Source organism: Neoarius graeffei, chromosome 18, assembly GCF_027579695.1.
Source record: "Neoarius graeffei isolate fNeoGra1 chromosome 18, fNeoGra1.pri, whole genome shotgun sequence".
In the NCBI taxonomy this organism is placed as follows: Eukaryota; Metazoa; Chordata; class Actinopteri; order Siluriformes; family Ariidae; genus Neoarius; species Neoarius graeffei.
The window spans coordinates 19,092,784-19,106,629 of NC_083586.1; the positions used below are offsets into that span (position 1 = coordinate 19,092,784).

Consider the following 13,846-nt stretch of genomic DNA (forward strand, 5'->3'; position numbering starts at 1 on the left):
TCACTTACTGAAAGCAGAAGCGGAACTGCTCACGTTGTGGAGAACAATACCCGAAAAAATAGAAAAGGCAGACTGACGGAAGCAAGTCGCGCTGTGTAAACTACGATGCGACCGAAATGTCAGAATTTAAAAATCAACTAAAATGTGTCAGATCACAGAATCCAGGGACACATGTCGGCCCGGGGGCATTTTGAGTTATTGACAGATTCAGAAAGTACAGTTTCTAAGCTTTCCAAAGATGCCTTCCATGTGGAGATCTGACAATATTTGAAGAATGTGTGGCCTTTTGAAAGTGTATACTTCTTAAAACAGAAAAGGGAGAAAATCGCCCTCAAAGTTTTCCATCTCAGCTACTCTGGGTGCAGGGCGGGCACATAATGCTGCTCATTTGCATGACATTAAGGAAAGCCCTACCCCCTACTAGCTAGCACGATACTACTTTCATGTAAACAAAGATCACCACGTCAATTTTCCTTCCATGCAAAGTATGCCCAAAACAATTATGAAATACAAAAATAAGTCCTAAAGTATACTTTAACGCTTTGTGGTTGAAAAATTACTCACACTGTAAGAAAGAAAGATAGCACGATGATGACACAACTAACACAACACTAGTTTCATGTAAAGCCTCGGTCACAACCGGCCGTACGTGCTCCTACAGCCGGTCTACATGCAAAAAACGCAAGAAACGCACGGAGAGCGCGCAAGAAACGCACGAGAGCGCGCGTGTGACATGCTGATTTTCGAGCCGCAGACCGGCCGCAGAGGTTCTTTGTCATGTCAAACAAACTCTACGGGCGCTTGCGTTTTTTTCAGGTTGCAAGACAAACTTACGGCCAACGCGCGTCTTTCTCCGTGAACAAAAAAAAAAAAAAACGCAGCGATTTGGGAAACGCCAAAGATCGCACGGCCGAAAACTCGTACGTCCGGTTGTGACCTAGGCTTAACCAAACCACAACACTCTCCGTTACATGCAAAAATAACCACACAGCCTTAGATTAATAAACTCACCCCATCAGAAAGAGAAACGGCGCCTTGCACACACCAATGCCTCCGATGGATTGTAGTCCTAGAACGGTCCGTGTATCATCCGATCATTCAAGTATTCCATTCAATCTGGAAAACGAGGTTGCGCTTTTTTTTTTGCTAGAAATGGTTATCTCCGATGTAAATACCGTGTTTCAGCTCCTCTGCGCTCTGTTTAGCTTCCTCATTCCATAGTGAAATCACACGCCTGTATGCAGGTTAAGTAGCCACGAGCTCAACTCGGATCATACAGCTGATTCGCGAAAAAAAAAACCAAAAGACTTAAATCATCATGTGAATGGCCCATATGGTAATTTACCCACACGCCCCAGCAGGCTACGGTCCTGACAAAAACGAGACAATTTGCAACAAAAAATGTATGCTTTTCCAACAAAACAATCTATTATCTGAAATACTGATTGCATTCTTCAAGATCTCAACTTGCACATGATGGAAAAAAACAAAAATCACAAATTTCGAAAAAATGCTTCTTTTGCGATTATCTTGGATTCGTTTCGGCCGACATGCGTCCCTGGATTCGGTGAGGGGTCACAAATATGAATGAAAGGATTCGAGCATTGAAGTGAATCTAATAAGATTCTGTCTCCATGTTCCTAGTCTTGGTCATAATCGTCACATTTAATCACTGGTTTCATTCAACGCACACTCGTCACTCAGCAGCGTATAGAAAAGCACTTGAATCCAGCGCGTCTCAGGAAGCCGACCGAAGCAGCTGCATTGCCCGAGTCTGATTACCACGAATGTTCCCTGGATAAATACTGGCGTAGTTTTCAGGCTGAGTAGTACATCAAGTTTATATCATGTTTATTATTTGTAAGGTTAAAGGTGTTTTAAAGCCTCATTAGCTGCAGCGATTGTGTGTAATTTGGTTTCCTTTATTGTAACCCCGGCCAGCGCTAGGTGAGGAAACACTGGGAGTGCATGAGCGACAGATCATATGATCCCACTGCGTGGTAGCAGCAGATGGCACAGCCATTTTGAGAACTTGATTAAGACCAAAGACTGTAGGGGGCTGATCAGGACCTCCCTGTGACTCGCTTAATGAGTCCCGTCTGATCCGATTCAAATAAGCAGCAGCGTGAGCTTGGACTGAAACAGCCAAGCTGCAGCATCAAACTGTTTGTTTCTATAGCAACAACTTGCACAAGCTCTATGTAATCTAGGACTTCAGACCGTACTGGCTTAGGAAGTTAGGACTTAACCAGCTTCGTGAGGTAGTCACGTGGAATGCTTTTCAATTAACAGGTATACCTCGTCAAAAGGTAATTAGTGGACGAGCTTCTTGCCGCCTTAACGCATTTGAGATCAAACAGTAAATAGTCAGTGATGATGATGGCTGATTCCTTGGATCCAAGGATCGGTAGGAAGATTGTCGTTGGCGATACGATTTCTGGTGGCTATGTAGACCAATGCTGGACTCTGTTACAAAACGGACATGGAAATCCTTGTGCACGAGGGCTCTGGGCGACAGCAGCTTTCCTTCGTATACGTTTGTCCTCGATGGTAGCTTTTCTAACGGATTCAAAGAGGTTGCAGGCTCGTTTTAAGGTTGCCCGCCACCTTGCCTTGTCCCCCGGCGATATTCTCCCAGTGCTTTACAGGAATTCCTACTGCATTCAGCTGACACTTGAGCTGGTCCTTAAAACGCTTATGCAGAGCTCCCCGATCACGCTTACCCTGACTCAGCTCTCCATAAAACACAGTTTTGGGTATTCGGGTACCATCCATATGCACCAGATGACTGGCCCACCGAAGCTGCCTTGCCAATAGGATGGCTTCAATACTGGTGATAATCGAACTTCACGAATAGCTGCGATATCGATATCGAGTCTGGCGAGTTCCTTAGCTGCAAGACCTGTACATCTGCATGGACAAACATATTGTTGTCAGAATCCTGTAGTGTTCTGAGGTTCCAGCATGCTACCTTCAGAGGTGCTGTTTTCTTTTTACCGGTTAGAAGAGATGACCGTTCACTGTGGCAAGCCAACCAGGTGGAAACAAGACGAGTGTTGTTTAGACACACCTTTTCTAGGTCACTCTCCATTTGGAGCAAGCAGCACTGTCCCTCAAAAGGGCTGCTTGGTCACTCGGTGCTGCCGAGTGTTACTGTTGTCTCAGGTCAGCAACAGACGACCCATACTCCTGAGCCGCATACGTGTAGAGTTAGGACTGCGACTCCCAGTTTCATCTAATATACCGGTCATTTTGCCCCTCAGCCATCGCCGTAGGACTTTCTTCCTGCCTGCGCGAAGTCTTTTTAAAGTGAGAGTCGGGACGCGCACTCCAACCCCACTCTTTAGGCCAGGGAGACACTCCGCAGTGGCACAGAGACAACTGTGGCGACCACCAAGCTGTAGGTTTTTACCAGACTTTCCTTGTCTGAGACTTGTGGAGGGCAGTAGCGTCCATTTTCCTGTGCAGGCCATTGGCCTGCCCACTGTCAATAATAAATATACAGTAAATAGCCCTGTTCTGCACCACAACTGTAGTAATCCATATTATGTCAAGAACTGCTCGATTAAGGAAAGAGAAACGACATCCATCATTAAGATATGAAGTGACTTAAGGGTCCGTTGAATTGGGTGTGTCTAGACTTTTGACTGTGTGTGTACACCGATCAGCCAGAACATTAAACCCGCTGACAGGTGAAGAAGTGAACAACATTGGTGATATCATTACAATGGCACTTGCTAAAGTCCCTTCCCACGCCATGTGGTGCATTGGGCGGCGCCGATCTCCGTTTCCGTAGCCCTCGGCTTCTCGCCTGTTACATAGCTAGGGTTACGGTGGGGGGCTGGTCCTCTGGTAACTGTGAGAGTTTGACTCCCCACTCGCATCCGTATTGCAGCGTGCCTTGTCAGACGGCAGTAGGTGCCATTTTTATGATGGTCTTTGGTATGACCCGATCGAGAAGCAGACACGCTAACCACTAGGCCAACTCGCGGTACGACACTTGCTAAAGGGCGGGATATATTAAGCAGCAAGAGAACAGTCAGTTCTTGAAGTTGATGTGTTGGAAGCAGGAAAAATGGGCAAACATAAGGATCTGAGTGACTTTGACACGGGCCACATTGTGATGGCTAGATGACTGGGTCTGAGCATCTCCAAAATGGCACATTTTGTGGCATGTTCCCGGTATGCAGTGATTAGTACCGAACAAAAGTGCTCCAAGGAAGAACAACTGGTGAACTGTGGGTGGTAAAAAGAGCAACAGGACTTGCTTGAAGATGCTTGAAGACGTTTCACCTATCATCCGAAAGGCTTCTTCAGTTCTGTCTGACTAATAGGGAGTATCAGGTATTTATCCTCTCATGGATGAAAAACGATCCTAAGGTGTCGTTGAGGCCACTGGAACACAAGTTGGGGGTTATTAGGACCTTGCAACACAGGGCTCAAAACATTCCTACAACGATAGAGGGAAAAGAGAAGGAGCAGAATCACATCAAGAAAGGACTTCAGAACTGCGGGTATCCCAACTGGTCTTTCCTAAAGAGCAGAAAAAGGAACATAACGGACAAGGATGACAACAGGAACAAACGCAAGAACATTGTCATTCCCTATATTTCTGGTCTATCTGAGAAACTCAGGAGGATCTTCTACAAACACAACGTTCCGGTACATTTCAGACCCAGTAACACCCTGAAGCAGAAACTGGTCCACCCTAAGGACAGAATAGCCAGACACAAACAGGACAACGTAGTGCATGCCATTCAGTGCAGTGAGGAATGCACAGACTCGTATATTAAGGAACCAAAACAACCGCTTCACAGGCGCATGGCTCAACACAGGAGAGCCAGTTCCTCAGGCCAGGACTCTGCTGTCTACCTTCATCTTAACAACAAAGGACACTCATTTCAGGATTGCAACGTATGCATTTTAGCCAGAGAGGATCGTTGGTATGAGCGAGGAGTTAAAGAAGCCATTTTTGTCAACCTGGAATGGCCATCACTGAACAGAGGTGGGGTCTAAGACATCATTTATCAGCCACCTACAATGCAGTCCTTGGCACACTTCCCAGACAACTGAATGCACACCAAAACCCAGCTGTTTTCAGTGACTCACAGGAGGACAGAGAGAACCAACAATCCATTGATCACCCCAACAACACTCTAGGCCATTCACACCCAGCCCCCAGTGACCCACACCAACAGGATGACTCAACGACACCTTAGGATTGCTTTTCATCCATGAGAGGATAAATACCTGATGCTCCCTCTTAGTCAGACAGAACTGAAGAAGCCTTTCGGATGAGAGGTGAAACGTCTTCAGGAATCTTCAAGCAAGTCCAGTTGCTCTTTTTACCACCCACAGTTTACTATGACCTGGATGACTGAGAATCTTCACAGACAAACAACTGGTGAACCGGCGACAGGGTCATTTTCTCCAGTTTGTGCTACAGGAGCTCTTCTGTAGGATTGGACCATATGGGCTCGCCTTCGTGCCCCATGTGAATCAATGAGCCTTCGACACCCATGACCCTGTCGCCGGTTCACCGGTTGTCCTTCCTCAGACCACTTTTGTTCGGTACTAAACCACTGCATACCAGGAACACGCCACAATATGTACCATGTTAGAGATGTTCAGACCCAGTCATCTAGCCATCACAGTTTAGCCCGTGTCAAAGTCCCTCAGATCCTTACGCTTGCCCATTTTTCCTGCTTCCAACACATCGACTTCAAGAACTGAGTGTTCTCTTGCTGCCTAATATATCCCACCCCTTAGCAAGTGCCACTGTAATGAGATAATCAAATGTTATTCACTTCTTCACCTGTCCGTGGGTTTAATGGTGTGGCTGATTGGTGTATGATATTTTTGTCATATTGCCCAGTCCTAATGTAAATATCAAGTTATAGCCCGAGGCTACATTGACACTGTTATTTGGGGAAACGGTTAAAGTTTCAGTCCTTCATAAGCTCATGTTCGAGCTAGACTACAGTACAACTTATTACTTTCTTTCCTACCTTTGTTTCCATCTTGGCTCGCCTTCGTTCCACTTCTTTCCATCACATGCTATATTTTTCACTTCTCTACGTACAGTACGTTCCACCCACCTGCTCATGGAACACACAGGTGCTGCGTTTGCCTGGCAGTGCGTTTGGTGATGAACACGTGGACTTAATCAGATGTGACAGGTCCAGAACGCTCGTCTCAAATTTCTCCGAGGTGAGAAAGGAGGCGCGACAGTCAGAACGATAACCGTATTAACTCTCCTTTCCAGCTGTTTCCTCCATTTCCTCACACAAGTTTCACAATATTTATAAAGTTAACGAGTCACAAGTAGAAATAGACCAAGGCTGAAAGTATCATTCATACCTTTTTTTTTTTTTTCCTTTTTTTGGGCACCTAAAAAAAAAACTCTTAAATTCTTATTTTTGCATCGGATATAAATTTTATTTATTTATTTTTCCTTTTAAATCGTTCTCCACTTACACTACGTTCAGACTGCAACCTGAAACGACCCATATCCGATTTGTTGTGAAATCCGATTTTTTTGTTAGGCCGTTCACATTATCAATTATATGAGACTTGTATGCGATCTCCAATATGAACAGAAAACGACCCAAAAGTGTCCCGCATGCGCAAATTAACACGTAATATAAGCACATCTACGTAATACGTAAACAAAAAAAAAAGCGCACTCTTCAAGTTTGCAAGTAAAGCATGGAGATGAGGCGAGACCTGGCGATGTGGTTTTTGTGGCGGTGGCAGAACTCACACAATAATCTGATTAATGTGGGCAGCAGACTAATGAGACCGAAGGTGTCAAATTACTGGAAATTTCCAGAACAATCTTATCTTGTAATACAGGATGGTTTAACATCCAGGTCCCTACCACATCCACCATTAGCTTGATCAATTCTATAAAAGTCTATTTAAATTCTGAAAACTGTACAAATGTTGTTGTTTTCCACCAAAGAGGCGGGATTAGCCAACGCAGAATAGTGGCGTTTGTCTCTTGTTGATGACGTGTAGGTCGCATGAATGCGACCTGTCCGGTCAGACTGCAGTCGCATGTGAAAATAACGGATGTGCATCGGAATTAGGACCACATATCCAAGCGGCCTGGGTCGCATGGGAAAAAATCGGATCTGTGTCGTTCAGATTGTCAATAACAAATCGGATACAGGTCGCATATGGGCAAAAAAATCGGATATGGGTCGTTTCAGGGTGCAGTCTGAACGTAGTCCAAGAGCAGCAAAGCGACATTTATTCTTTCATTTATTCTGTAAATGTTTTAAAAAAAATTGTGAAATGGTTTTTTATTAATTAAAGAATGACAGAGTGTACTTTTTGTCCGTTTACAGCTACATTTATTGTTAACATCCATGAAGTTCATTCCTGCGTTTGTTTACATAAACAGTCACTCCAAAAGAAAAAAGCGTAAATTTGTACATCCTGAAGACTTCTTCCATGAATGCTACACTTCCATACGTCTCCTTGCAGAAAACTTCACCATATCAATTATCTCATTATCTCTAGCCGCTTTATCCTTCTACAAGGTCGCAGGCAAGCTGGAGCCTATCCCAGCTGACTATGGGCGAAAGGCGGGGTACACCCTGGACAAGTCGCCAGGTCATCACAGGGCTGACACATAGACACAGACAACCATTCACACTCACATTCACACCTACGCTCAATTTAGAGTCACCAGTTAACCTAACCTGCATGTCTTTGGACTGTGGGGGAAACCGGAGCACCCGGAGGAAACCCACGCGGACACGGGGAGAACATGCAAACTCCGCACAGAAAGGCCCTCGCCGGCCACGGGGCTCGAACCCAGGACCTTCTTGCTGTGAGGCGACAGCGCTAACCACTACACCACCATGCCACCCCCATATCAATTTTTTTTTTTGTGTGTGTGTGAGAGAAGGACGTTACTATAGAAACGATTGCGTATTACAGCAAGCAAGCAGTCTTTCTCAAACGCTTAAACCTAGACAAATGCGCCTCTCGGTGCAAACATTATGAAGAACATTTCTGTTTTTCTTTCCTATTTGCACAGTGAAGTTTCCCACAATACTGCTTTTTTTTGGGAAGTAGTCCTAATTCAGCTAAAGCGCTCCAGTGTGAATCATTGTGGAGTTATGAGCCAAACGTTGAACGTGTTGAAGGTTTGTCTTACGGAGTTCCAGTTACATGGCCTTGTTTGTGTGTGTGTTTATTGAGCAGCTGGTTTGGTGTAAATACTATCAATCTCATCTGTTGCATACATATGCGTCACAGATGTGTGTGTGTGTTTTATGTTTATGGAATTGGTGTGGGTTTGGGTTCCCCCAGGGTCAAATATCCCCATAATAAGCCAAAAACAGGAGAATATTTGACTTTTTTTTATCATCATCAGCAATGTAATGTATTTTTAATGCACTGAAATGCCTTTTAGATACTTATTTGTATTTTATTTCAGTGCGTCCAAATGCATTTTTAATGCGCTCTAAATATCTTCAATATTATTAAATGATTGTGTTTGTCTTCTGTATCGACTTTACAGCCTTCGCAAAATCAAATTGAAGCTGCGTTCCTGCTCCACAGTGTCTATATTTCAGTCTCGCCCCACACACACACACACACACACACACACACACACACACACACACGGCTGTTTTGTAGCAGCAGCGTTGCCATGACTCCTAAGCTGAGGTCCTGTCTCCCCTTTTGGCAAGGTTTAGCACAGCTTAACCAGTCGACTCAATGCTTCTGTCTCTCCGAGTTTCCTCCAAGCCCATGCTCTGTTCATGAGTGTTAACAAACTTTTTGAAAGTGGTTTACATCCGACACTGGAGACTCCTTCCATTCAGTAAATCTTCACCACGTCGACAATTGCACAAATGATAGATCCGCGTTACGTTTGCGTTCCAGCCGGACGGACCTCCCGTCTGAGCCGCTGTTCTAGAAGATTAGGCAACACCTTCTGAACAGCATCGCGCTATAAATAGCAATGAGACGAAATAATATCTCACTGACCCAGCCGCTATAGGACCGTTACGCCACTCCCAGTTTCAAAGTAAGCTACAGGGAGCTCAAGGAGCGGCTCCGAGACAATGAGTCCATCTATTCATCTCTCGCCTCGGCATAAAGCACCACAGAAGATAGAAAGAGCGGAGGAAGCTCTAGAGACGGCACTCCCCCCCCCCAATGAATAGAAGAGTGACTGATAGGGCTGTGAGAGAGAGAGGGAGAGAAGAATGAAAGCGCCTGAGAGAGGACAGCGAGGGCTCGTCCATCTCGTCCGTCACTCTCAATATGAGCCAGTCTCGCAATCACAATCTCTGACCTTTCACAGCATTCTCTCTGTCTCTCTCTCGCTCTTCAATCCCTGCGAGACACTTTTGCGTTTAAAGATCACACTTTGCATGCGGACACGTTCTTCGAGAGAAATTTTTACTCGCCTGCCATTCACACCGTCTCCTGTTTGTCCATGTTTATGGGGACCGTGATATTTTAAAGGATTTTGAGGACCTCTGGCGTCAACGAGGACATTTTGCGAGATTAGAATATACATCTGCGGATGGTTCTACGCGGACGACACCCAAAACTTCTCACCTGGATAGTGTCGATTTGCACTTTCGAAGAGCTGCTGCTGTAATCAAAATGGCCGCCTTATGCTCATCCCAGGAGCCAGGACGCTTTTTCACAATCTGATCATATTTAGCATCCTTTCAATACACTCACTCACTGCTGTTTGTCTTTACTCTTCTACACCTGTATACTGTAGTCATGGCCATGACGAGCTACAAGGTCTGGATCTCGGTACGTTCAGAAGTTGTTGTTTTTTTTTTTTCCCCTCCCAATTTAATATTCAGTATAGAAACAGCAACATCCTGATGATGGTCTAAAAACTTCTGTTACCCAGTCAGTATTGATGCTCTGAGGTCCCTCAAGAAACATGTTAATCGCTAATTATATTTAATCTTACGAGATGCTGCGCTTCCAGCCTGTAACCTCTTACTCACAGATACATAACACGCGTGTTATACACAAGGTGTGCAATGATGTATTTCGGGATGATAAAACGTGATGCAAGTTCGTGACGATTTGAATCGAAATAAAAAATTCATCAGACTCCTTGGCTTAATCTTAGTTTTTCCAAGTTGCAGTTGAGCTGTTTAGACAGCAGATGGCACAATAGCGTACAATAGCAGGAATACGCATGACTTCACAGTAGGCAGAAGTAACGCTGATCTAAAATGGGAACGAGCCGTTGTGTGATTTGTGTCCAAACCGATTTAACAAGAAATCAGAGCTCCGCTGAAAGATGAAGAAAATTGAAGCAAATGGAGGCAGAAGAAATGTTCATAAAAGTTTAAGAAACATATTTATTAACTTAATTTTTAACGAAAGGAGTATTTTAATTAATTGACTTTTTCGCGGTGTGGTTTTCATCAAATCCTGCGCTCTGATTGGCTGGCGAGTGGGTCCGTATCCTAAGGTACAGACCCCGGTTACGGACCTCTGGCGACTCGCTCGTTCACAACAACAAACAGAGGAGCAATTTTTGTTAACATTTATCTTTTTTATAAGATTTATTTAAGATTTTTATCAAAAATCTTATAAATTTTTGCCAGTATTTCTCAGGAGAATAGCATTAATTTTACAGCATGGATAGCGATAACGACAGTGTTCACAGCGAAAGCGAGTTTTACTCCCCTGAGGAAGAAGAAATAAAAGAAAAAATTTCAGGAGAAAGCTAAAAACCTCTAACTGTTGCTAACGCCGAGCAAAAACGTGGCTGAATCCTGAATGACTCCTATTTGTATAAATAGGGGCCTACATGGGCAGCAAAATGTAGTTTTTTTTCCTGCCGTGGAAGTGCACTTGTATACCGAGGAGGAAGCCATTTGCATTACAGCCGTGAATGAGGATTCAAAATGGCGGCTCGCCTCGGTTCGGTTTTCCCTTTCTGTTAGAATTTGGTAAAGAAAAAAATAAATATATTATTTACCAGCTTAAGGTCGGTCCGTATGGTGAAATACCGTGACCTCGGCCTTGAATACTGACCTCGGTCAGTACTTCCAAGACCTCGGTCACGGTATTTCGCGATACGGACCTCCCAGCTGGTAAATAACATGTATATATTTTACTCCAACCTTTTTAAACGTGGTAAATAATTATTGTTGGTTATCAAGAAAATGCAACACATTTTTCAAATTATTATTTAGCAAAATGAATAAGTTGATGAATAGGAGAATAAATAAATGTTAAATTTATCGTTTAATAGTTTTTCAAAAATATTATGGAAGAATCGAATCAAACTGTGAACTGGGTGAATCGTTACATGCCTGTTATACACCGATATACATAGCTGTGATATAAATAATAATATGTTTGACTACTCGTAACACTGCTAGCTGAATAACCGTCCATAAATAAGCACTTTAATATTTGTCAGTCCAGGAAATCGAGTCATACATGAGCTGATAGCTATAAGCCACGTATGACGAGATTGAGTGGAATAACTGTTTTATTCTATCCACATTCACTGGGTTTTGAGAAACGGAGCATTTTTATTTTTTGTGAAAAAATGTGGTGGTGATAATTCTTGGAAAATAATAAAAAAAAAAAGTTCTTACCATCAAATACTTTTTATTTCTTTTTTTTATTTTTGGGGTTTTGTTTTCAAGTAATAATAATAATAATACATTGGTTTTATATAGCGCTTTTCTTAACACTCAAAGACGCTTTACAAAAATTACACACACAACACGCGCACACACACACGGAAAACAGAGGGAAAAAGGGTGGATGATGATGGAAGATGATGTGTCAGGTATTGTAAGTAGCATTGAAGAGATGAGTTTTGAGTTGGTTTTTGAAGGACAGCAGTGTATCAGAGTTTGGGATGGCTTGTGGGAGAGAGTTCCAGAGAGTTGGGGCAGCAATGGTGAAGGCTCTGTCTCCCATTGTACCATATTTGGTCCTGGTGGTGGGTGTAAGAAGGTTTGCGTCAGCAGAGTGTAGTCGGCGAGTAGGAGAGTAGCGTTGGAGGAGATCAGTCAGGTATGGGGGAGCGACGTTATTAAGAGCTTTGCAGGTGATGAGGAGGATCTTAAAATATATACGTTGTTTAATGGGAAGCCAGTGAAGTTGACAGAGAATGGGGGTGATGTGTTCTCTGGAGGGGGATCGAGTGAGCAGTCGGGCAGCAGAGTTTTGAACATATTGCAGCTTTTGGAGAACAGAGGAGGGGAGGCTGTTACAGTAGTCAAGTCTGGAGGTGATGAAGATGGAAAAAAGATGTTTTGGTGACATGGTTAATGTGTGACTTGAAGGAAAGTGCAGGGTCCATGTAGATTCCAAGATTTCTGACCAGGGGAGAGGGAGTGACGGAGTGACCATCGATGCAGAGTGAGAAATCTTGGGAGGTGGGGAGGATGGATTTTGGACCAAAGATGATAATTTCAATTTTATTGTTGTTGAGTTTGAGAAAGTTGTGGCTCATCCAGGTTTTAATATCTGTCAGGCAGTTGGTGAGGGTGGAAAAGATAGCTGGAGTGATGGTAGTAGTGGTTTTTATTTCGTCCACGGTTGGTTCAGTATATGAGCTGATAGCCTAGTAGTAGAGTAGCCAATCGGCGCGCACGATTGCTCATATCCAGTGAATATGGATAGAATATTAGTTGTTGTATTAATAACGTACTGCAAGGTTGATAACGTTCATCGTTATTATATTGATCATCTATTATATCATGTAACACGATTCAAAAACCAACAACCGTCTTGCCTCGAGTCAGGTCTTGCTTGTTTCAGCTTTAACGAATATCTGAGTATAACTCTTCAACTGGGGTTTCTGTAAAGCTGCTATCATTAAGTGCTGTGCAAATTAAAATACGATGGAATTGAAATGTATTTCCGTCTCCTCTGCACAGATAAGAGGCCCCGATTCCCGCATGGCCCCAAGATATGAAGACATCGATCGACAGTATGCATCTGCAGCCAGGTAAGGGGGGTTACGAAGTTAAATAAACCTCCACGTCTGTGTGTTTCTAAACTCCTGTTCAGCTCTCATTGTGAGCGCATCCCCGTGTTCTTGTCGCTTCTTCACCCAGTTGCTATTTTGGTGGTGAGACGTTTTCAGCACATTTCCCTGTGCTGATGTTGGTGACGGGTGTGTCGTTACAAACCCATACTTAAAATTTCCAAAATTGTTACCATCGCCACCAAAATGGCCTTTTCCTGAATTAAAAATCCTGTTGCATTTCTTCCAGATCAGCTTTGTATTAAGTCTACACTCTCACCGTCTTCACCATGTTAGTTTGTTTATCACTAGCTTGTGTCTTTGTGTTTCTTTTCCCAAAATTGTGAGACGACCTTGGGATTAAGAAAGTCGCTATTTAAATTAAACTACTCCTACCACTTCCTGTTCTGTGCACCTCTCTGCTTGGCCCCCTTCTGTAATTAACTCTTCCTTCTTTAATGATTCCGTGGCTCTTGATGTGCAAAACAAGAAGTTGGACATTAAGTTGTCAAAGACGGTTGTTGTTGTTTTTTTTATTATTACAAATTCAGCCCAATCGTCATGAAATTCAGCTCACAGCATCATGAGACCGATCCCAACACATCATCTTGGATTTTTTGTTATATATTATCCATAATGTGCAAGAAAAGTCTGACAGCACGGGCTAACATGACTTGTGGTCAGAAGTTTACATACAGTGGCATGAATGTCATCTTGGATATGAATTTGGGCTTTGTCATTTCTTTGAACTGTTCTTTTTCTGTGGCAGAAGGATTGATTGTACAGTATACAGCTTTAATTAAAAAAACACACTAGAATTTGGTGCACAAGTTTTAATTTTCTTTG

At 43.4% G+C, this 13,846-nt stretch overlaps 1 protein-coding gene across 4 annotated transcripts in view; it reads left to right on the forward strand.

Annotated features, from left to right (window-relative positions):
* The window catches only part of pard3ba (par-3 family cell polarity regulator beta a), a 251,789-nt gene that overhangs the window by 227,805 nt on the left and 10,138 nt on the right, over positions 1-13,846 (forward strand). For all 4 annotated transcript variants that reach the window (XM_060898493.1, XM_060898494.1, XM_060898496.1 and 1 more), the window contains one exon: positions 12,912-12,982. In XM_060898493.1, the coding sequence (XP_060754476.1) occupies positions 12,912-12,982 (71 nt within the window). The remainder of the gene's footprint in view (positions 1-12,911; positions 12,983-13,846) is intronic.